Source organism: Sapajus apella, unplaced genomic scaffold (assembly GCF_009761245.1).
Source record: "Sapajus apella isolate SASKATOON/1434 unplaced genomic scaffold, GSC_monkey_1.0 scaffold12, whole genome shotgun sequence".
NCBI classification, from domain to species: Eukaryota; Metazoa; Chordata; class Mammalia; order Primates; family Cebidae; genus Sapajus; species Sapajus apella.
This window is the reverse complement of record NW_022436952.1, coordinates 35,623,818-35,645,733: the sequence shown is the minus strand read 5'-3', so window position 1 is coordinate 35,645,733 and position 21,916 is coordinate 35,623,818. Positions and strand designations below refer to the sequence as shown.

The 21,916-nt window shown below is 47.6% G+C and overlaps 1 protein-coding gene across 9 annotated transcripts in view; it reads left to right on the top strand.

Annotated features, from left to right (window-relative positions):
* The window catches only part of ADAP2 (ArfGAP with dual PH domains 2), a 51,538-nt gene that overhangs the window by 9,463 nt on the left and 20,159 nt on the right, over nt 1-21,916 (top strand). For 3 of the 9 annotated variants that reach the window (XM_032280934.1, XM_032280933.1, XM_032280932.1), the window contains exons 1-5: nt 2,407-4,708; nt 5,508-5,638; nt 8,867-8,958; nt 13,578-13,657; nt 15,967-16,079. In XM_032280934.1, coding sequence (XP_032136825.1) covers nt 4,615-4,708; nt 5,508-5,638; nt 8,867-8,958; nt 13,578-13,657; nt 15,967-16,079 — 510 coding nt within the window. In that variant the 5' untranslated portion in view covers nt 2,407-4,614. Of the gene's footprint in view, nt 1-2,406; nt 4,709-4,808; nt 5,226-5,507; nt 5,639-8,866; nt 8,959-13,577; nt 13,658-15,966; nt 16,080-21,916 lie in introns of those variants that run through there. The other 6 variants (XM_032280936.1, XM_032280935.1, XM_032280931.1 and 3 more) reach the window with 4 other exon arrangements.

The window sequence follows — 21,916 nt, the reverse complement described above, 5'->3', positions numbered from 1 at the left end:
AAATGGTGGCCATAATCGTGGGTGGTGGCTTTTTCCTTCTTTACTGTATTTTTCAAATTTCCTATACTTTTAAAAAATTCTAAAGCTAATAAACATAATTATTTTTTTTTGTTTGTTTTTGTTTTTGTTTTTTTTGAGATGGAGTCTTGCTGTGTCTTCTTGAGTGCAAGACAAGCTTCTGTCTCTGGCTGGAGTGCAGTGGCACGATCTTGGCTAACTGCAACCTCTGCCTCCTGGGTTAAAGCAATTCTCCTGCCTCAGCCTCCTGAGTAGCTGGAATTACAGGTGCCTACCACCATGCTCAGCTGATTTTTGTATTTTTATTATATACGGGGTTTCACCATGTTGACCAGACTGGTCTCTAACTTGTAACCTCAGGTGATCCACCCACCTCTGCTTCCCAAAGTGCTGGGATTACAGGCGTGAGCCACAGCACGCCAGCCAATTATTTAATTTTCAAAGGAATTGTGTTCTATTCCCTGAAGCTCTTGAGTGGGGATCTTGAGGCTGTTTCTGGGAATGTGGTTGAGGGCTTTCTTACAGCCCTGCTGCGGCTTGGGTTGGCTAAACAAAGACAGTGACCTGAGAAGAGGGCTAGATGTTTTTGCTTGGTGGGACCCTGGGAGCTTTATTTATAGAGGACACTGTGTCCCACGGCCCAAACTGCTCCCTCACTCCAGCATCTGCTGTACTGAGCCCCTCAGAGGGGCTGCTTTGACCTATCCTGTTCCTCAAACCCTGGGTCACAGTGCTCAGTGTCCGCCTTGGTCATGACAGCCTTTGGCACTGTCCTCTTCATTTAGAAGCAGTTTCTGGGTCCTGAGCACAGAAGCTAACCTCAATTTTCATCATGTCCAATACCCAGGAGTGGGCTACAGAGTTTTGTTTTGTTTTTGAGACAGTCTTGCTCTGTCGCCCAGGCTGGAGTGCAGTGGTGTGATCATGGCTCACTGCAACCTCTGCCTCCTGGACTCAAGCGATCCTTCCACCTTAGCCTCGTCAGTAGCTGGGACTACAGGCACACACCACCACAGCCAGTTAATTTTGGTAATTTTTGCAGAGACGGGGTTTCACCGTGTTGTCCAGGCTGGGGCTACAGTTTCTGTTTAGGATGATGCAAAAGTTTTGGAAATAAGTAGTGTAGGAAATACAGGGTACAAACTCAGTTATGAGAGTAATTCTGGGGATCTAAGGTGTAGTATGTACGGTGATGGATGTGTTCATTAATGTGATTGTGGGAATCATTATACAATGTGCACAAATGTCAATTGAATGTATACAATCTTTCTTTCTCAAATATTTGTTAAAATAGTGGGGATAATTGCACAACATTGTGAATATAATTGAATGCAATTGATGATATGGTATTGTACACTTAGAAATGGTTAAAATGGGTGGGGCATGGCGGCTCATACCTGTAATCCCAAAGCTTTGGGTGACCGAGGCTGGAGGATTGCTTGAAGCCAGAAATTGGAGACCAGCTTGGGCAGCAAAGCAAGCTTCTGTCTCTGTGAAAATAGAAAAAAAAAAAAAATTGCTGGGTTTGGTGGTACGCTCCCATAGTCCCAGCTACTCAGGAGGCTGCAGCGGGAGGATCACGTGAGCCTAGGTGTTCAAGGCTGCACTGAACTTTGATTGTACCACTGCACTGGACCCTGAGTGACAGTGACACCCTTGTTTCTAAAGAAAAAAAACTGTTAAAATGGCAAATTTTATGTTATTTAGATTTTATCACAATTTTTAAATTTATATTTTTTCTTTTTTTTTTTTTTTTTTTTTAAGGAGCAACCTTATTAACTGCACCACAATTTAAGTGAGAAAAAAAAAAGTCCAGAATGCACTAAAGGGAGAAAGTTTCATGAAATCACCTGGGACTGACTGAGCCACAAAAGGACATCTGGATTTAGGCCTGTTCCGATTCTTATGTGGCTCCATGACCTTGGATAACTTAACTCCTCTGAGGCTCAGCTTTCTCTTCTGCAAAGTGGCCTGATATGATGCTGCCCTCAGAGAGTGTCATGAAGCTCAAATATGATCAAATGTGTGAGACTGTTTTGTAAAAAAAAAACAAAACAAAACTGAATAATTGTTCATCAGCATTGTCCTGCCGCCACCACCACAAAAAATTTAAAAAGAAAAGAAAGAAAGTAAAAGAAAAGAAAAGAAAGCCGGACGCAGTGGTTCACACCTGTAATCCCAGCACTTTGGGAGGCCAAGACAGGCAGATCACCTGAGGTCAGGAGTTCAAGACCAGCCTGACCAACATGGAGAAATCCCATCTTTACTAAAAATACAAAAATTAGTAGGGTGTGGTGGCCCATGTCTGTAATTCCATCTACTTGGGAGGGTGAGACAGGAGAATCACTTAAACCCAAGAGGCAGAGGTTGTCATGAGCCAAGATCACGCCATTGCATTCCAACCTGGGCAGCAAGAATGAAATTTCATTTCAAAAAAAAGAGAAAGCCTTATAAACTAAATACCAGAGTACATTGTTTTACTCTGAGGATGCCTGAAATGCCACATTAAGGCTGTTTGATGGGAATGTCCAGAAATAAGGAAGGGAAGAGGGGGACACTAAAGGAATCTCTCAGTCTCTCACTCCTCACCCTAAATTAGATGCTATATTTTCTATTGTATTGGCTATATTTTTCTTTTGTTTTTTTTTTTTTTTAATTTCTAAAATTCAACCAGAGCCTACTTAGAACTGAGTTGGTTTCTGTGGGACCTGCAGGGAGGTGGCAGTGAGACTCAAGGTGTCAGAGAAGCAAAGGAGCAGGGACTGGGGAAGGGTGGGGTTCCGAGGAAGCACCCCCACATCACAATTTTGCCCCAGTGCTGGGGAGAAGAGAAATGTCCCCAGCTTGTCTCCTCCTCTCCCTCTCTTCCTCCTTCCTCTGCCTTCATCTTTCTCCTGGGAGATTTATTTCTGTCCCTTTTTTCATCTAAAGCAACGGAAATGAATCATCTTTCAGCCTGTTTAATAAACAGCCCCATGCCTCCTGACCCCAGCTGACTCTCTCACTGGCTCCTCTGTGGCTGCTCCTGGGCTAGGTCTCACCCCCTCAAAGGCAAGACCCCCTCATGGCTAGCTATTCTTGGTAATGTTCTCCACCCTCCCTTCCCGCTCAGTCCTGGCAGCTTGACCTCCTCCCACCCCAGGGATGACTGGAATCACAGACAGCATTCCAAGCGACAATCCCACGAGCTGACCAGAGGGGCAGGGGAAGCAAGGGGGCCACCATGTTTAGAGGGTTTTTTGTGCCATCTCAATGACCCTATTAGTAGATCTCAAAATCTGCATTTTACAGTTTGAGGATTCCGAGGCTCAGAGAAGTGAAAGAACTTGCCCAAGGACGAACAGTTGGGAAATGTGGAAATGAAGGAGTCAACGTTTAAAGCCTGAATTTCTGGATTCCTGAATTCGTTCCATTGCACCAGATTGCTGTGCATGTGTGTGCACGTGAGTGCTGTCACCCGCATGTGTGTTGAATAGGGATGTAGGCAGGTCAGCTAGAACATCAGCTGCGATTCACCAGGATGGAAACCTGATTTTATCTTGAAGGTTAACACCTGTCTATCATATGCAGATAACTTAATGCATCATATGCATGTGTGCATTAAGCCCTCTACATATGATAGACAGCTATTAACCTACAGAGGAGATGGCAAGTATGTACAGTATGTATTTCACCAGGAGGCCCGTGAGTCACTGAAGATGATGTCAGGGAGTAACAAAGATAGGGGAGCAGGAAAGAGGATTAATGAAATGCCCAGATTTAAGAACACCCATATCTTACCTTCACCTCATGGTGATGGAACGTCACAGGTTAAAGTGCATGGCTGTGTCCACCTTGGTGAAACCACACTTTGCTGGTGAACAAAATCATGCAACTATTAGTTGGACTTCTAAAAATGTGCAGGTACCATTTCTAGGAGCAATATGGAATGCAGGAATAAAACTGCTAACGCCAAACTCTCTGGTATGGTGATGTGTGTGTCTGGGGTCAGAGAGTGGAATTAACACAAATATATAAATAACCATGATGCAAGGTAGGTGGAAAGTGCTCAAGGCCAAAAGAAATGGACACATACTGCAACAGTATTCTAGGAGGCCCAGAGGCAGCAGAGATTACTCCAGGTAGGGTATCATGGAGGGCTTCCTGAGGATATGGTATTTACATATAGCTACGTCTCCAAATAGATTTTAAGATCAACAGCATGGTTTAAGAGAAGTTAGATTCTGGTTAATTTTCCAAGAAGCGCTGAGATGCAGACCTATGTCCCTGTTCCTCTTTCAGAGACGTGGAAACTGAGACCCAGAGAGGTCGATTAGGTTGTCCACAGCCTCGCAGCTAGCAAGTGACGGGCTACGATTTGATCTTGGGCCAGGGTGTTAGACTCCAAGTTGCGTGCTCCTGTCCCTCCCCGTGAGTTGTCGGCGGAGCCCGGGACCTGCCTGGACTGGCCGAGGGAGGGGCGGACAGTCCGGGCGGGCGGGGCGGGGCTGGCGGCCGCCGGGGCCTGGCTGAGGCACAGCGGACGGGTCGGTCTTCACCTGCCGGGCAGAGCGCACGGGCCATGGGCTGAGCCCCGCTTAGCCCGCTGGGCCGGCCATGGGCGATCGCGAGCGCAACAAGAAGCGGCTGCTGGAGCTGCTGCAGGCGGCGGGCACCGGCAACGCACACTGCGCGGACTGCGGGGCGGCAGGTAAGAGCGCGGCGGCGCCGGACCCCCGGCCCGCCGGACTCCTCCCCTCGGCCCCACCGGGTTCCGCCCTCGGCCCCCGCTGGACCCACAGGTGGGACCTGTGAGCCGGAATCCCTCCCACCCACACCGTGAACCTCCCACCCGAGCCCTGACAGCTCTCTCGGCACTCGGCCCCCGGTCCCTCAGAGCCCAGGCCCTGCTCCCCACGCGGGACCGGCGCGGATCTTCCCACGTGCTTGGACCCCGACACGAGAACCGGCAGCGGGGAGCCCTGCCGGTCTCGCTGTTTTCCCTGGCCGGCACCCGACTGCCAGTGTCTCGGCACCCAGGCGCTCCCCAAGCCCTCGGACTCAGACATCCCACACAGGGACCAGACCTCGGGCCCAGGCCCCCGACCGTCGCGTGCCCTCTGCCCGCCTCCGGAAGCCCCCGAAGGCCTCCCCAGCGCCCCACCCCGCGGTCGCCAAGAGCCCAGTGACTCAACCTCCCCACCCGCAGCTCCCCGCCGAGCCCCGTGGTGCGCCCCCCGCGCCCTCCTCTCGGTTCCCTCTGAGTCCAGTCACTTCCACATCGCGCCGCCTCAGACTCTTCCCCCGGACCCTAGACTCCCTCCAGGGTCTTCATCCCGGTCGCCGGTCGCCGCGCAGCGGCCGGTGGGCTAAACAGAAGGTGCCAGGCTGGCCGCCTAGTTCGCCCTAGTTGGGAGAAGGGCGTCCTGCCTGCCCCAGCGCCCCTAGCCCATCCCTGGTTTCTTCGCCGCCCTTTCGGCTCAGTTCCTCTCCTGCCTCTCCCGCTGCAGATCCCGACTGGGCCTCTTACAAGCTGGGGGTCTTCATCTGTCTCAACTGCTGCGGCGTCCACCGTAACTTCCCTGACATCAGCAAAGTTAAATCCGTGCGACTTGACTTCTGGGACGACAGTATTGTGGAGGTAGAAAGGCATGCGCGTGGAGAGCCGTGGAACCACGGAGCTGGGGTGGAGGCAGTGGGCAGGTGGCTCCCATTCTACAGACGGGGAAACTGAGGCCCAGAAACGGGCAAGTCTTGCCAGAGAAAACACAGCCTATAACATAGCAGCTTAAACGGAGGCCCTGAGTTCAAATTCTGACTCCATCATTTGCTTATTTATTTATTTATTTTTTTGAGACAGCGTCTTACTGTGTTGTCCAAGCTGGAGTGCAGTGGAGCAATCTCGGCTCACTGTAACTGCCGCCTTCCAAGTGATTCTCCTGCCTCAGCTTCTCAAGCAGCTGGGATTATAGGCGCCTGCCACCGCACCTGGCTAATTTTTTGTATTTAGTAGAGACCAGGCTTCACCATGTTTGTCATGCTGGTCTCGAACTCCTGACCTCAGGCGATCCAATCACCCCAGCCTCCCAAAGTACTCGTATTACAGCTGTGAGCCACCATGCCTGGCTACCACCACCAATTTCACAGCACTGCTGTGAAGATTAATATAGGCTCACTCCAGATACAAAGAAAGTAGTCAGTTAACAATTGTTATTGGACGGGTGTGGTGGCTCACACCTGTAATCACAGCACTTTGGGAGGCTGAGGCTGGTGGATCGATCGCTTGAGCCCAGGAGTTCAAGAGCAGCCTGGGCAACACGGTGAAACCTCGTCTTTACAAAAAACACAAAAGTTAGCTGGGTGTGGTGTCATGCGCCTTTCATCCCAGATACTTGGGAGGTTGGGGTGGGAAGATCACCTGAGCCTGTGAGGTTGTGGCTGCAGTAAGCCAAGATCACACCACTGCACTCCAGCCCGGGTGACAGAGTGAGACTCTGCCACAAAAACTAAAAAAAAAAAAAAAAAAATTGCTGTTATCATTAGTGAAGCCTTGGACTGGAGGAAGGGAAATAACCTGATTCATGGTCTTAAATTCCTCCTCCTTTCCCCCTAGGCAGGAAGAGGACCACTTTGCTCTCCTGCTCTCTGGGTGTGGAGGATACCTTCAGCCTCCATGGCAATTCCATTTTGGTCAGAAAACCTCCAGAGAGCAGGCAGTTCTGAACTATTTGGGTTGGCTGAGGGTTTCCAGGGCTACTGGGGAAGCAGGCTGACATTTACTGAGTGCCCACTCTGTGCCAGGTACTGTGCTAGACAGCACTGGGCTGGAGGCTTTAGTGTCACCTTACTATGTGCTGGGTCTTGGGAGAGAACAAAGAACCAGATAGAGCCGCTGCCCATACAGAGCTTACATTCTACTGCAGGTGAAAGGCTAGAGACCAGTAAACCAGCACATAAGCCTGAAGGATAGTACTTGCACCTTTTAACTCCCCTGTTCTGTTTTCTTTTCTTTTCTCTTATTTTCTTTTGAGATGGAGTTTCGCGCTTGTTGCCCAGGCTGGAGTGCAATGGCATGATCTTGGCTCACTGCAGCCTCCACCTCCCGGGTTCAAGCGATTCTCGTGCCTCAGCCTCCTGAGTATCTGGGATTACAGGCATGCGCCACCACTCTGGCTAATTTTATAGTTTTAGTAGAGATGGGGTTTCACCATGTTGGTCAGGCTGGTCTCGAACTCCTGACCTTAGTGATCCGCCCACCTCTACCTCCCAAAGTGCTGCGATTACAGGTGTGAGCCACGGTGCTGGCTTTTGTTTTTGTTTTTTTTTTTTTTTTTTTTTTTTTTTGAGATGAAGACTCACTCTGTCACCCAAGCTGGAGTGCAGTGGTGTGATCTCTGCTTACTGCAACCTCCACCTCCTGGGTTCAAGTGATTCTCCTGCCTCAGCCTCCTGAGTAGCTGGGATTACAGGCACCCACCACCATTCCTGGCTAATTTTTTGTGTTTTTAGTAGAGATGGGGTTTCGCCATGTTGGCCAGGCTGGTCTCGAACTCCTGATCTGAGGTGATCCACCCGCCTCCACCTCCTGAAGTGCTGGGATTACAGGTGTGAGCCACTGCGCCCAGCCCCCTGTTATATTTTTGTCTTTTTTTTTTTTTTTGAGACGGAGTCTTACTCCCTCTGTTACCCAAGTTTGAGTGCAGTGGCACAATCTTGGCTCACTGCAACTTCCACTTCCCAGGTTCAAGCAATTCTTGTGCCTTAGCCTCCTGAGTAGCTAGAATTACAGGTGTGCACCACCACACTCGGCTAATTTTTTTTTTTTTTTTTTTGAGACAGAGTCTTGCTCTGTTGCCGAGGCTGGAGGGCAGTGGCATGATCTCTGCTCATTGCAACCTCCGCCTCCCACATTCAAACAATTCTCCTGCCTCAGCCTCCCACGTAGCTGGGATTACAGGTGCCCGCCACCATGCCTGGCTAATTCTTGTATTTTTTAAGTAGAGACAAGGTTTCACAATGTTGGCCAGGCTGGTCTCTAACTGCTCACCTCAAGTGATCCCCTGCCATTGGCCTCCCATAGTGCTGGGATTACAGGCTTGAGCCACCATGCCTGGCAATTTTCTTCAGTTTTACAGGTGAGATTCCAAGGGTCATTCATCAAATAAATAGCAGGCAAGATTTGAATCCTGCTCTGTTGGGATTCAAAGCTGGTGACACAGCCTAGAGGCCCCTGCAGAGGAGAAGAGTAGGATTCACTCTACACCAGTAACAATCTGGTGCTTCTTCCCACTTCTGCCTGCACCCTAGCTATGCCACTGCTGCCAGGGCCGCTTTTGGTGCATCAGCCTCTGGGTCTCCTGAGTGCCAAAGGGCCCTACTAACCATCCTGACCTATGCACTCCATGACGCCAGCACCCACTTCTTCCATCTTCCAGGTACATTTGTCTCCTGCAGACTTTCAGGGCTGCTGGGGGTCCTGGCCATCTGTGGAAGGCATGATGGGAAGAATATGAGCCTTGGAGTCAGGTCTGGATTCAAATCCCAGTTCTCCACTTATAGCTTTGTTTCCTTGAGCAAGTCATCTAACCCCTCTGAGCCTCAGTTGACACATCTGTAAAATGAGTACAGTGATGTGACGATGGCTGAGATGATGTGTGAGCACTGTGGAGTCCTGTGCCCATATGAGGCATGATTATATCTATGATTGTTACAAGCCGGGGGCTCCCCAGTGGTATGCATGACCAAGCCCGGTGGGACATCTCCTTCTTGGAGGCAGTTTCTTCTGACTCAGCCTAAGTCAGTGGCCTCATAGTTTAATTTCATGTTTCTTCAAGTTCTAATATTACCCCAAATTGCTGTTGTCTTGCAGTTTATGACCCGCAATGGGAACCTCCGTGTGAAGGCCAAGTTCGAAGCCAGAGTCCCAGCTTTCTACTACATCCCCCAGGCCAATGACTGCCTGTGAGTGAATGATTCCTTAGGGACTGGGTGAGGGGGTTGTCCTGGTTCCACCTCCTCCCCCTCTCCATCTTTGGTGCCTTTGTCTGTGGTGGTCACTGCGATGGGCCTGGTGTGCAGGTAGATCCAGGAAAGCACTGGATATCATCACAGAGAGCACATGGGAGGACTGGTGTAAGCCTCTTTCTGCTTCTGTTGCTTAAGTGTGCCTCTTCCTTTCTCTGGGCCTCAGTTTCCACAGCCCTGAAATGGAGGATTTTTCTCTATGATCTCTGCCTTTCTATGATCTCTATGATTTTTCTCTGTGATATTCTTGTAGCTTACAGATGGTGGATAACTTGATAGAGGGGTTAAACACTGGTATCTTACTAGACCAACTGTGATTCAGCTACTTCCTTTAGAGAAATATGTCTAGGGTTCTGCCACCTGAGCTCAGGTTGGTTCTAAGCAACTTGCCTGAGCTGCAGATCTCTAAATAATAACCATAAAAATAAGAATAACAGCTAGGCACAATGGCTGGTCCCTGTAATGCCAGCACTTTGGGACGCTGAAGTGGGAGGATCACTTGAAGACAGGAGTTCAATGCCAGCCTGAGGAACATAACAAGACCCTGTCTCTATAAAAAATTAAATTAAATTAACTTAGCCAGGGCATAGTGGCCCATGCTTGTAGTCTGAGCTACTAGGAAGGCTGAGGTAGGGGAATTGCTTGAGTCAGATTGCAGTGACCTAGGATTCCATGTGTCACTGCACTCTAGTATGAGTGACAGGCTGAGACCTTGCCACACACACAATATATATATATACATATATATATATATATACACACATATATACATATATATATATATATATTTTTTTTTTTTTTGTGGCAAGGTCTCACTCTGTCACTCCTGGTAACCAGTAGTTACCATATATATACACACATATATATGGTAACTACTGGCTGGGCATGGTGGCTTATGCCTGTAATCCTATCACTTTGGGAGGCTGAGGCAGGTGGATCACTCTAGGTCAGGAGTTCAAGACCAACCTGGCCAACATAGTGAATCTCTGTCTCTACTAAAAATGAAAAATTAGCCAGGTGTGGTGGCTTATGCCTGTAGTCCCAGCTACTCGGGAGGCTGGGGCACGAGAATTGCTTGAACCCGAAGGCCAAGGGTGCACTGAGCCAAGATTGTGCCACTGCACTCCAGCCTTGGTGACAGAATGAGACTCTGTCTCCAAAAAAAAAAAAAGAAAAAAAAGTAGCTACTAATATTATTGAGCTTTGCTCAAGTACTAGGCCCTGTGCAAAATGCTTATGTGCATGTATCTGTTTAATTCTCTCAACAACCCTACAAGTACTGCTGTTATCCCTATGCTACAGATGAAAAATCTGAGGTTTGTGGAGGCAGAACTGGTCTAGCCTGTCTGACACCAGGGCCTGGGTGTCTGTATCATGGCAATGGGAGAATTCAGTGTCAGAGCGAGGATTTGAAGCAGCAGGAGGGTTCAGGTCCCCTGGAGGTGAGGGTTAGTGTGATACTGGTACCTAGTGGCCCTGGACCTCAGCAGATCTGACTGCCTGAGCTGCAACTCCTTCCCAGGTACTTAGACTCGCCATCCAGGCTGCTAGACAATGTCTTGTGTAAATGTGGAGAAAGTATCCCGTTAGGCTGACACAGCCATATGGGATATGCCTGGCAAACAGAAAGCAGCTGCATTTCAGCCGCTGAGCCTCAGCAAGGTGCTTCTGGGCAGTGCACAGACTATATAACCGTACCTAGTGGTCCTGGAATTTCTCAGTGCTTAGACAATTAAGGGCTACTCATGGTCTGTGGCGTGGCTGGGGAAGCACAGCTTTCTGCTTGGAAGACCTCTCTTTTCTTTCTCAACTCCACCATCAATCTAGCTGTGAGGACGTGGACAAGTGAGCAAATCTCTCTGTCAGCATTCTCATCTCTGAAATGTGGACAAGGATGCCCGCGTCATCACGTAGTTGTAGAGATTACATGAGATAACTTAGGTAGAACCTTTCACATGCCACCCGACGCACTCCTTTGAATCCATTTCACCGTGTCTACTTCAGAATGCTACCTGTCCGTGGCCAGTTGTGCTGGCTCAACGTCAGAGGGCCTGTCTTATCCTGGCTAGCTGCTGCCACTCTGCCCTTTGCTCTAAGTGCTCTGTAAGTAGCTGCTCTGTGCTAGGCTTCCTGCTGGCACTACACAGACATTACCTGCCATGACGCCAGCAGCAGCCCTGCACTTTAGCCCTTTTTAGCTGAGTACTAATGACCACCTCCAGGACCAAGACTAGTGGCCCTTGGTCTCCACTCGTTCTCCCAGCTCTGATCCTGGGTCCCAGGCTTTCCACCTTCATGGTGGGCCAGGTGATTCTCCTCAATGATCTGCGGGCTGTGCACTAGGAAGGACTCTCTCTCTCTCTGTTTTTTAAAATATAGAGACGAGGGTTTACTCTGTCACCCAGGCTGGAGTTCAATGGTACAATCATGGCTCACTGCAGCCCTGACCTCAGCTCAAGTGATCCTCCCACCTCAGCCTCCCAAGTAGCTGGGACTACAGGTGTGTGCCATCATGCGCGGTTAATTTTTGTTAACCTAGTAATTTTGTACTTAAAAAAAATTTTTTTTGTAGAGATGAGGTTTTGTCATGTTGCCCAGGCTGCTCTCAAACTCTTGAGCTGAGCTCAAGCCATCTGCCTGTCTTAGCCTGTCTTGGCCTCCCATAGTGCTGGGATTACAGGCATGAGTGTCCATGCCCAGCCTGGACTCTTGATTATAAGTGACAGAAACCCTATTTATTTATTTATTTTTGAGACAAAGTCTTGCTTTTTCACCCAGGCTGGAATACAGGGGCACAATCTCAGCTCACTACAACCTCTGCCTCCTGGGTTCAAGCAATTCTCCTCTTTCAGCCTCCCAAGTAGCTGGGATTACAGGCACATGCCACCATGCTTAGCTAATTTTTGCATTTTTGGTAGAGATGGAGTTTCACTTTGTTGGCCAGGCTGATCTCAAACTCCTGGCCTCAAGTGATTTTCCTGCCTTGGCCTCCCAAAGTCCTGGGATTACACGTGTGAACCACTGCGCCTGGCCAGAAACCCAATTTAAACCAGCCTAGGAAAAAGAGGATTTGATGGGTTCTGGGGATCAGACTCCCAGAAGGACAGTGGTGGACCCAGCCTCAGGCAGGACCAAGCCAGGAGCTCAAACACCATCAGGTCTCTCACACTCTCTCTGGCTCTCTTCTCTCTTTCCCTCAGCCAGCCTTCCTTCACACGGCTGGCAGCAAGCAGGTGCCAGGCTCCACCTTCCAGCATAGCTCTGGAGAAAGCTCCATCAATCTCTCCTTCACTTTTGTGTGGGCTCTTGGTCCACACAGCCCAGAGCAGCAAAGAGCTCTGAAGGACCAGGTTGGGCCAGATGCCCAGCTCTAGGTCATTCCTGTGGCTATGGGGTAAGGTCATATATACCTTGGAACCTGGAAAAGGTGAGCAGGAACCAAACAATTAAAATAACGTCACTCTCAGCTGCGTGGTTTTTCTGCAGGACTCAAGGATGACAATCTCTGATTGAGGTCACATTAAACACCTACTATGGGCTGAGCAGGTGCTGGGTCCTTTATGTACGTTTAAACCTCTTATATTTTTTTGTTTTGTTTTTATTTTTGTGGAGATGAAGGCTGAGTATAACAATAGTGGCACATTCCCCAAATTCAGAGGAGTTGGGTAACTTGCTCTTGGTCACAGGGTGGATAAATGACAGAGTGAGACCGGGTCCCACGTGGTCAGATCCCCAGATGACTGCCCTGTTCAATGTAGCATCCCTAGATTTCATGTGCAGGCATAGGAAGAGGCTCCTGGACTCTCCTGCCTGAGCTCATGAACACGCAGTGGGTGTGGGCAATGCAGACGGTCCAGAGGAGCCAGTACCTGTCTCATTGACCTAGGGAGCCAAGACTGGGATTGGAATAGCTCAGTGATTCTCAGACCACCAGGAGAAATATCTCCCCCAGAGGGCATTTGGCATTGCCTGAAGACATTTTTGGGTGCCACACTAGGGTGGGGGTGCTACTGACATCTAATGGGTAGAGGCCAGAAATGCTGCTAAACATTCTATGGAGCATGGGGGAAAACCCAGAGGACAACACAACAAGGGATTATCCAACCCCAAATGTTAACAGCCCTGAGGCTGAGGAATCCTAGGTAGCTGGAACAGGCAGTGAGGCACTGCTGTGATGTTCCCACTCTCAACTGCAGGGACTTGGAAAGTCACTGTGGGAAAAGAACGCAATCAGTCCAGGCTTGATAGTAATCCCTGCACTTTGGGAGGCTGAGGCAGGAGGCTCGCTTGAGCCCTGGAGTTTGAGATCAGCTTAGGCAATATAGGGAGACCCCGTCTCCACAAAAATTTAAAAATTAGCCGGGCATGGTGGCACATGCCTATGGTCTAGCTACTTAAGAGGCTGAGGTCAGAGGATCACCTGGTCCAGGAGGTCTAGGCTGCAGTGAACCTTGGTCACACCACGGCACTCTAGCCCGGGCAACAGAGTGAGACCTTGTCTCAAAGAAAGAGAAAATGCATCAAACGCAGGTGACCACTGGTTCTCTCTTTTTTAGGGTCTTAAAGGAACAATGGATTCGAGCTAAGTATGAGAGACGGGAATTTATGGCTGATGGGGAAGCCATCTCACTACCAGGTAAAGTTATTTCCATCATCTTTGGAAATCTATGTTCTAATGAGCTCTAGAAAAACCAAGTGCCTGAATATTAGGAGCAAGATCCGTCCAAGAGATGACTGCTGTTCTCACTGTGGCTACAGAGGCCAAGGTGTGGGTTCTTCTGACTAAAATAACGACATATCGGCTGGTGGATCTTTATGCTCTGAGCAGCAGAGAAGCATATTTGTCTCAGGTCCTTGAAGGGTCACAAGCATGTACAGACTCTTTTTTTTTGAGACAGGGTCTCACTCTGTTGTCCAGCCTGGAGTGCAGTGGCACAATCACAGCTCACTACAGCCTCAATCTCCTGGGCTCACGTGATTCTCCACCTCAGCCTCCCAAGTAGCTGGGAATACAGGCACACGCCACCACACCCGACTAATTTTTGTGTTTTTATTTTGTAGAGATGGGGTTTCACCATGTTGCCCAGAGTGGTCTTGAACTCCTGAGTTCAAACATTTCTGCTTTGGCCTCCCAAAGTGTTGAGATTACAGGTGTGAGCCACTGTGCACGGTGAGACTTTTTTTTTTTTTTTTGAGACAGAGTCTTGGGCCAGGCGCGGTGGCTCACACCTGTAATCCCAGCACTTTGGGAGGCCGAGGCGGGTGGATCACCCGAGGTTGTGAGTTCGAGTTCGAGACAGTCTGGCTACATCGTCCAAGCTGGAGTGCAATGGCGTGATCTTGGCTCACTGCAACCTCCGCCTCCTGGGGTAGTGGGGATTACAGGTGCACGCTGCCACGCTGGGTTAATTTTTTGTATTTATAGTAGAGACAGGGTTTCACCGTGTTCCCCAGGCTGGTCTCAAACTCCTGAGCTCAGGCAATCCACCCGCCTCGGCCTCCCAAAGTGCTAGGATTACAGGCGTGAGCCACCGTGCCTGGCCAGCCACACTCTTAATATAAATTGCAGGAAGACTCCTCCACTGGGCAGGTCAATTAGGAAAAGATATCCCTGGCCAGGCTTGGTGGCTCACATTTGTACTCCCAGAACTTTGGGAGGCTGAGGTGGGCATTTCACGGGGTCAGGAGTTAGACCACCCTGACCAACACAGTGAAACCCAGTCTCTACTAATAATACAAAAATTAGCCAGGTGTGGTGTTGCGCACCTATAATTCCAGCTACTCAGGAGGCTGAGGTAGAAGAATCACTTAAACCCAGGAGGCGGAGGTTGCAGTGAGCCGAGACCACACCCTTGCACTCCAGCCTGGGTGACAAAAGCGAGATTTTGTACCCCCCCGCCCCAAAAAAGATCTCCCTGCTCCTGGTGAATGTAGTTCCTGGTGCAATTCAAGGCTTGGTGAGGAGCACGGGCATAAATTCAACCTTCCTTTTGACCATTGTGCAGGGTACAACCTCTTCTGTGGCCCTGGACCTGTGGCAGTTTCACCCCCACTGTCCTGAGTCCAAGCTGACTCTGACCCAGACAGAAAGGTATACAAAACCACTCTTAGAGGGCCAGAGGCAGTGCTCAGCTCTCCTGGCTACCAGAACTACAAGTTTCTATTCTATTCATTTATTTATTGAGTCAGGGTCTCACTCAATTACGCAGGCTGGAGTGCAGTCACATGATCTCAGCTCACTGCAACCTCCGCTACCCAGGTTCAAGTGATTCTCATGCCTCAGTCTCCCGAGTAGCTGTGATTACAGGCATGTACCACCATACCTGGCTAATTTTTGTATTTTTAGTAGAGACAGGGTTTCGACATGTTGGCCAGGCTGACCTTGAACACCTGACCTCAAGTGATCTGTCGGCCTTGGCCTCCCAAAGTGTCGAGATTACAGGTGTGAGCTGTTGCACCTGGCCCATAAGTTATTCCTCAAACAAGCAGATCCCTAGAGGGTGCTCATTAGTTCTAAAGTTTCATTAGGTTAATGCTATCATGAAGTTGGGCAGGACCATATGTATTTAGTTGAGGTGTCTTTCAGAATCAGTCCAGTTCCTCAGGACTTTGCCTTCTTAAGACATATTCTAGGCACTGGGATGCAGCAGGGAACTAAACAAAACCCTAATTCTTAAGGGTCCTCTTATGAGATGGCCTGATACCACAGAAGGTCAAGGAAGAAAGGTTTTAGGCAGTAGGAAGTGCCCTGAAGTGAGAAGACATCAAAAAATTTGCCCAGATGGGATCCTTGTGTCCTGCAGCTGAAATAGGGACGTTTGAGTGGGGATACTTCGGCAGCAGATGGAAGGCTCATTTCCCTACTTGAGAACCTCTGAGGTTCCTGAGCTGCTTGTGCATCTTAAGGTCACAGGTGTTCACTCTTTGTCATCCTTGGTGCTTAAGGTAACCGAGAAGGATTCCTGTGGAAGCGAGGAAGGAACAACTCACAGTTTCTGAGAAGGAGGTTTGTACTTCTGGCAAGAGAAGGACTCCTGAAGTACTACACAAAGGAAGAGGTAAGATGCCAGGCCAACAAGAGCGGGTCCCTCTGTGGGCACTCTCTCCCCACTAATGTCTTCATTCAGTCAGCAGTGCCTTGTCTTGTGGATAATCTCAGCCCCTGAGAGGCAGGCACATTTGGCTACTTTTTCTTGGTTGAACAATCAACCCAGTCCACTGAAAATCATATTTTCTGTCCACCTAGAATCAGCAGACAGGTCCATGTTTAAGCCTTTGATGACCACTTGGTTTTACTTCATATATTCATTCACTTAAGAAACATTTATTGAGGCCAGGCATGGTGGCTCACACCTGTAATCCCAACACTCTGGGAGGCCAAGGTGGGTGGGTCACGAGGTCAGGAGTTTGAGACCAGCCTGGCCAACATGGTGAAACCCTGTCTCTACTAAAAATACAATTAGCTAGGCATGGTGGCAGGTGCCTGTAATCCTAACTACTCGGAAGGCTGAGGCAAGAGAATCACGTGAACCAGGGAGGAGGAGGTTGCAGTGAGCTGAGACCGTGCCAGTGCTCTCCAGCCTGGGCAACAGAGCAAGACTCCGTCTCAAAAAAAAAAAATTTATTGAGTACCTACTGTATGCTAGACAGTATTCTAGGAGCTGGGGATACAGCAGGGAACTAAACAAAACTCTTGTTCCCAGGGAGCTTTCAGTTTAGTGAAAGGAAATAGCTCTGTAATCAAAATATCAATATATAATATACCGGCAGGCAATAGTTTTATAAAGTGAAATCAAAGAGGCTGCGCACGGTGGCTCACACCTATAATTCCAGCACTTTAGTAAGAGGCCGAGGCTTGAGTTCAGGAGTTTGAGATCAGCCTGGGCAACATGGTAAAACCCCATCTCTACAAAAAATACAAAAATTAGCTGGGCCAAGCACATACACCTTTGTACGGTGGCACATGCCTGTAGTCCCAGCTACTAGGACGTCTGAGGTGGGGGAATTGCTTGAGCACAGGAGGTCCAGGCTGCATTGAGCCAAGATTAAAAAAAAAAAGAGAGAGAAGAAAAGGAAAAAGGAAAGTAAAATAGCAGAGAATGAGAAGATAGAGAACAATGAGGGTGTGTCAGGGAATGCTGCCGCAGAATGATCAGGGAAGGCCTCTCTGTGGCATTTGGGCAGATAACTGAATCAATGTGAGCATTGAGTTATGTGGATATGTGGGGGAAGAGTAGAAGAGAGGGAGGAACAGTATGTGCGGAAGCCCTGAGCACAGGTATGGCCAAACACTTACATCTTTGTACCAATTCAAGAAAGATAATCCCTCTGAGAGGGTGCAGCCCCAAGGCCCTAGTCTCAAAAATCAGGAGCCTGATTTGCAGTTGTCAGCCAGGAGCTTTTTATGCAGTGTACAAACTACTTAACCATAAGCTGCAGCCCTGCCTCTGGGCTAGAAGTGTGTTTGGTGGGTATAGGGCATCAAGGAAGGCAGAGCGACTAGTGCAGAGTGAGCAAGGAAAAGGGTGGAGGGAGATGAAGTCGCATGGTGGAGGGCCTCGTAGGTCACAACAAGACTTGGGATTTATTTTGCTAACAGTTTATTGAGATATAGTTCACACACCATATAATTCACCCATTTAAAGTATACAGTCAATTGGCTTTTAGTATAGTCACAGAATAGTACAACGATCACGACAATTCATTAAAAAACTTTTTCATAACCCCCAAAAGAAACCCCTTATCCCCTAGCTGTAATTCCCCACCTCACCACTAGCCCTAGGCAACCACCAACCTACTTTCTATCTCTGATTTGCCTATTCTGGTTATTTTTATTTTATTTTATTTTATTTTTTAGAGACAGGGTCTTCCTCTGTTGCCCAGGCCGGAGTGGAGTGACGCAATCATAGCTCACCGCAACCTTAATTACTGGCCTTAGCGCCCCTCCTCCTCCAGACTCTCAAAGCACTGGGGTTGTAGATGCATATCACTCCACTCAGCTAATTTTTATTTATTTATTTTTGTAGAGATAGGATTTTGCTTTGTTCTCAAACTCCTGGCTTCAAGCGATCCTCCATCTCAGCCTCCCAAAGTACTGGGATTACAGATGTGAGCCACTGCACCAGGCCCATATCTATCTTTTTTATTATAACCATCTTCATGGATATGAAGTCGTATCTCATTGTGGTTTTGATTGGTGTTTCCCACATGGCAAATGATGTTGAGCAGCTTTTTAATGTGCTTATTGGCTATTTATATATCTTATTTATAGAAATGTCTATTCAGGGCCAGGCCCAGTGGCTCACGCCTGTAATCCCAGCACTTTGGGAGGCCAAGGCGGGTAGATCACAAGGTCTAGAGATTGAGACCATTCTGGCCAACATGGTGAAACTCCGTCTCTACTAAAAATTCAAAAGTTAGCTGGCTGTTGTGGCTGTAATTCCAGCTACTTGGGGGGCTGAGGCAGAATTGCTTGAACCAGGGAGTTGGAAATTGCAGTGAGCTGAGATCGCACCACTGCACTCCAGCCTGGCAACAGAGCGAGACTCCGTCTCAAAAAAAAAAGAAATGTCTATTCAGATCCTTTCCCCATATTTTAATTAGGTTATTTGTCATTTTATTATTAAGTTGTAATAGTTCCTTCTTTTTGAGATGGAGTTTTGCTATTGTTGCCCAAGCTAGAGTGCAATGGTGTAATCTTGGCTCACTGCAACCTCCACCTCCTGGGTTCAAGCGATTCTCCTGCCTCAGCCTCCTGAGTAGCTGGGATTACAGGCACCCACCACCACGCCTAGCTAATTTTTTATATTTTTTAGTAGATATGGGGTTTCACCATGTTGGCCAGGCTGGTCTTGAACTCCTGACCTCAAGTGATCTGCCCACCTTGGCCTCCCAAAGTGCTGGGATTATAGGTGTGAGCCACCGTGCCTGGCCTAGTTGTAATAGTTCTTTATATATTCTCAAAACAATTCACTTATACCTGTATGATTTGCCAAAATTGGGAGTTTGGGATTTTACTGAGATGGGAAGCAATTGGAGGATTTTGAGCAGAGAAGTGATATTATTTGACTTAAGCTATTTATTTATTTCTTGAGATGGAGTTTCATTCTGTTGCTCAGGCTGGAGTGCAATGGTGCAATCTTGGCTCACTGCAACCTCCCTCCAAGTAGGGAGGAAGGAGGCCAGAGTGGAGGCAGAGAAATTAGTCAGGAAGCTGTTGCAATAACCCAAGTAAGAAAGAATGGTGGATCGGACCACGGACCAGGACAGTTAGAAGTGGTCAGATTCTGGATATATTTTGGAAGTAGAGCCAACAGAATTTACTGAAGGGTTGGATATGGGTGTGACAGTAAGAGGAATCTTGGATGATTCCCAGAGTTTTGCTCTATGAAACTAAGGTGGCAAAGACTTAGACCCCTAAGGGGATGCTCAAAAGTCCTTTATATTTTGACATGCCCATTAGTTATCCAGTAGAGGCATGGGGAAAGAAGCTGGATGTACGTTTCCTGAATTCTAAATCCAAGTGACAGAAGTTGGATGTTTGAGTTTGGGGGCTTGGAGAGTTTGTAGCTGGAGTCAACAGCATGTAGACTGGTTTAGTAATGGGACTGGCTAGCATCACTTAAGCAGGAAAAAGATGTTCAAAGACTGAGTATTTTGGTTACTTGCTGCTGAGTAACAAACCATCCTAAAACATAATGGCTTAAAATATCACTTTACTATTTCTTACAATCCTATGGGTCAGGAATTTGAGCAGGCCTTTGTTGTTCCAGTGTAATCCATGTGACATCAGCTGGGCTACTCTGCTGCTCTTAGCTGGCTAGAGACCCAAAGAAGCTTTCACTCATATGTCTGGTGTCTTGATGTACTCTATATGGCCTCTGTCTCTTCCTTATTCAGGAGTCTAGCTCAAGCTTTCTTGTGGCATGGCGGCTGCTTCCCTAAGCAAAAGCAAATGCTACCAGACCTCTGGAGAGTTAACCAGGAACTGCATTCTGTTGATCAAAGCAAGTCATGCAACAAGCCCTGATTAAAGGGGAGGGGAAATAGATTCTACCTCTTCATGGATAGAGTGTCATGTACACACTGGGAGGGGAAGACTTGGTGAGCACCATCTTTGGAGATCATCTACCCATTGAGCCCTGGGGCATTCCAGTATTTAAAGGACAGAAAGATGAGAGGTTTTCAGTAAAGAGAATTTGAAATTGTGGCCAACAAAGTAAGAGAAGGACAAGCTCTGAGGACTTTAGCCTTCACCTTACTCTACTTCCTATATGTAGAAATGATTATATATTTCTCCTGTTGCTTTTCTAGGCAGACCAGAGCAATGCTAAAAGAAGGTGTGTCTATGGGAAGGAGAAGGGAGGATGAAGAGAAGTGGGCTAAAGGTTACAAACATTGTAAGATGGAAGGAATCAATTCAATATTTAATACCAGAGCGGTGTAACTATACTTAACAAAAATACTCAGGTGACCAACACCCTAAATACCCTGACTTGATCACTACACATTATATATATGTAGCAAAATTTCACATGTACCCCATAAATTTGTACAAATAATAATAAAAAAGGTCTGTCTAGTGTGGCCACACCTGGGACCATGTGAAAAATGTTAAGGGTTGAAGAATCTTTACCCTGCAAGTTAGAGGAAGAATTTCTTCTCAGTCTTCAATGTAAAGAACTGAAAATATGACTTTTTCAACATTTTTGCTGAAATGGTACAAAAGGCAGGAAGAGAAAGTGCTACTGTAGCTAGGAAAGGTCACCAAACCCCAGCAGCTGCTGTGAGTTGGCCTCTCAGACAGGGCCTCATCATTTTGGGAAAAGTTGATCTGTTTTTTAGTCCTACACCAGTTCAGTCTAGAATAGTCCAGAAATAGAATAGGCTCCCTGTGTCCTTTTTTTTTTTTTTTTTTTCATTCAAGAATTTTCTTCCTAGACCATCCCTGAGTTCTTTTTGTTTTTTTCCCAAAGTGGATACTTTGAAACTATAAAGGTAGCTCATTTTTAGCTAAAACTTTTGGATAATACAAAAAAGGAAATGAAATATAAAGAAAGTGGAACTCAAAAAAAAGGCCGGGCGTGGTGGCTCATGCCTGTAATCCCAGTACTTTGGGAGGCCTAGGTGGGTGGATCACCTGAGTCAGCAGTTCAAGACCAGCCTGGCCAACATGGTGAAACCTCCTCTACCAAAAAAAAAAAAAAAAATGGCCAGGTGTGGTGGCTCATGCTTGTAATTCCAGCACTTTGGGGGGCCAAGTCAGGCAGATCAAGAAGTCAGGAGATTGAGACCATCCTGGCCAGCATGGTGAAACCCCGTCTCTACTGAAATACAAAAAATTAACTGGGTGTGGTCCTAGCTACTTGGAAGTCTGAGATAGGGGACACTGCTTGAACCCAGGAGGTGGAGTTTGCAGTGAGCTGAGATTACGCCACTGCACTCCATCCTGGTGACAGAGTGAGACTCTATCTCAAAACATTAAAAAATAAAAATAAAAAAGCTCTTAGACAAATGAGTTAAAAGATAAAAATTAAAAATATAAACTTTATTTTTCAACATAAGCTCCATCAAGGTTGACACTTTTATAAAAGATGACACCAGCCATTTAGTCTATCCCCAAGCAATTGAGGGTCCTGGGAATTTAACCATGCCAATGCAGTCTTTTTTACATTTTGTTTTTTATATTGTTGTTTGAGACAGGGTCTTGTTCTTTCACCAAGGCCGGAGTGCAGTGGTACAATTCTAGTTCACTGCAGCCTCAATCTCCCGGGTTCAAGCGATCCTTCCACCTCAGCCTCCTGAGTAGCTGGGGCTACAGGCACATACCACCATGCCTGGCTAATATTTTTATTTATTTATTTATTTATTTATTTATTTATTTATTTATTTATTT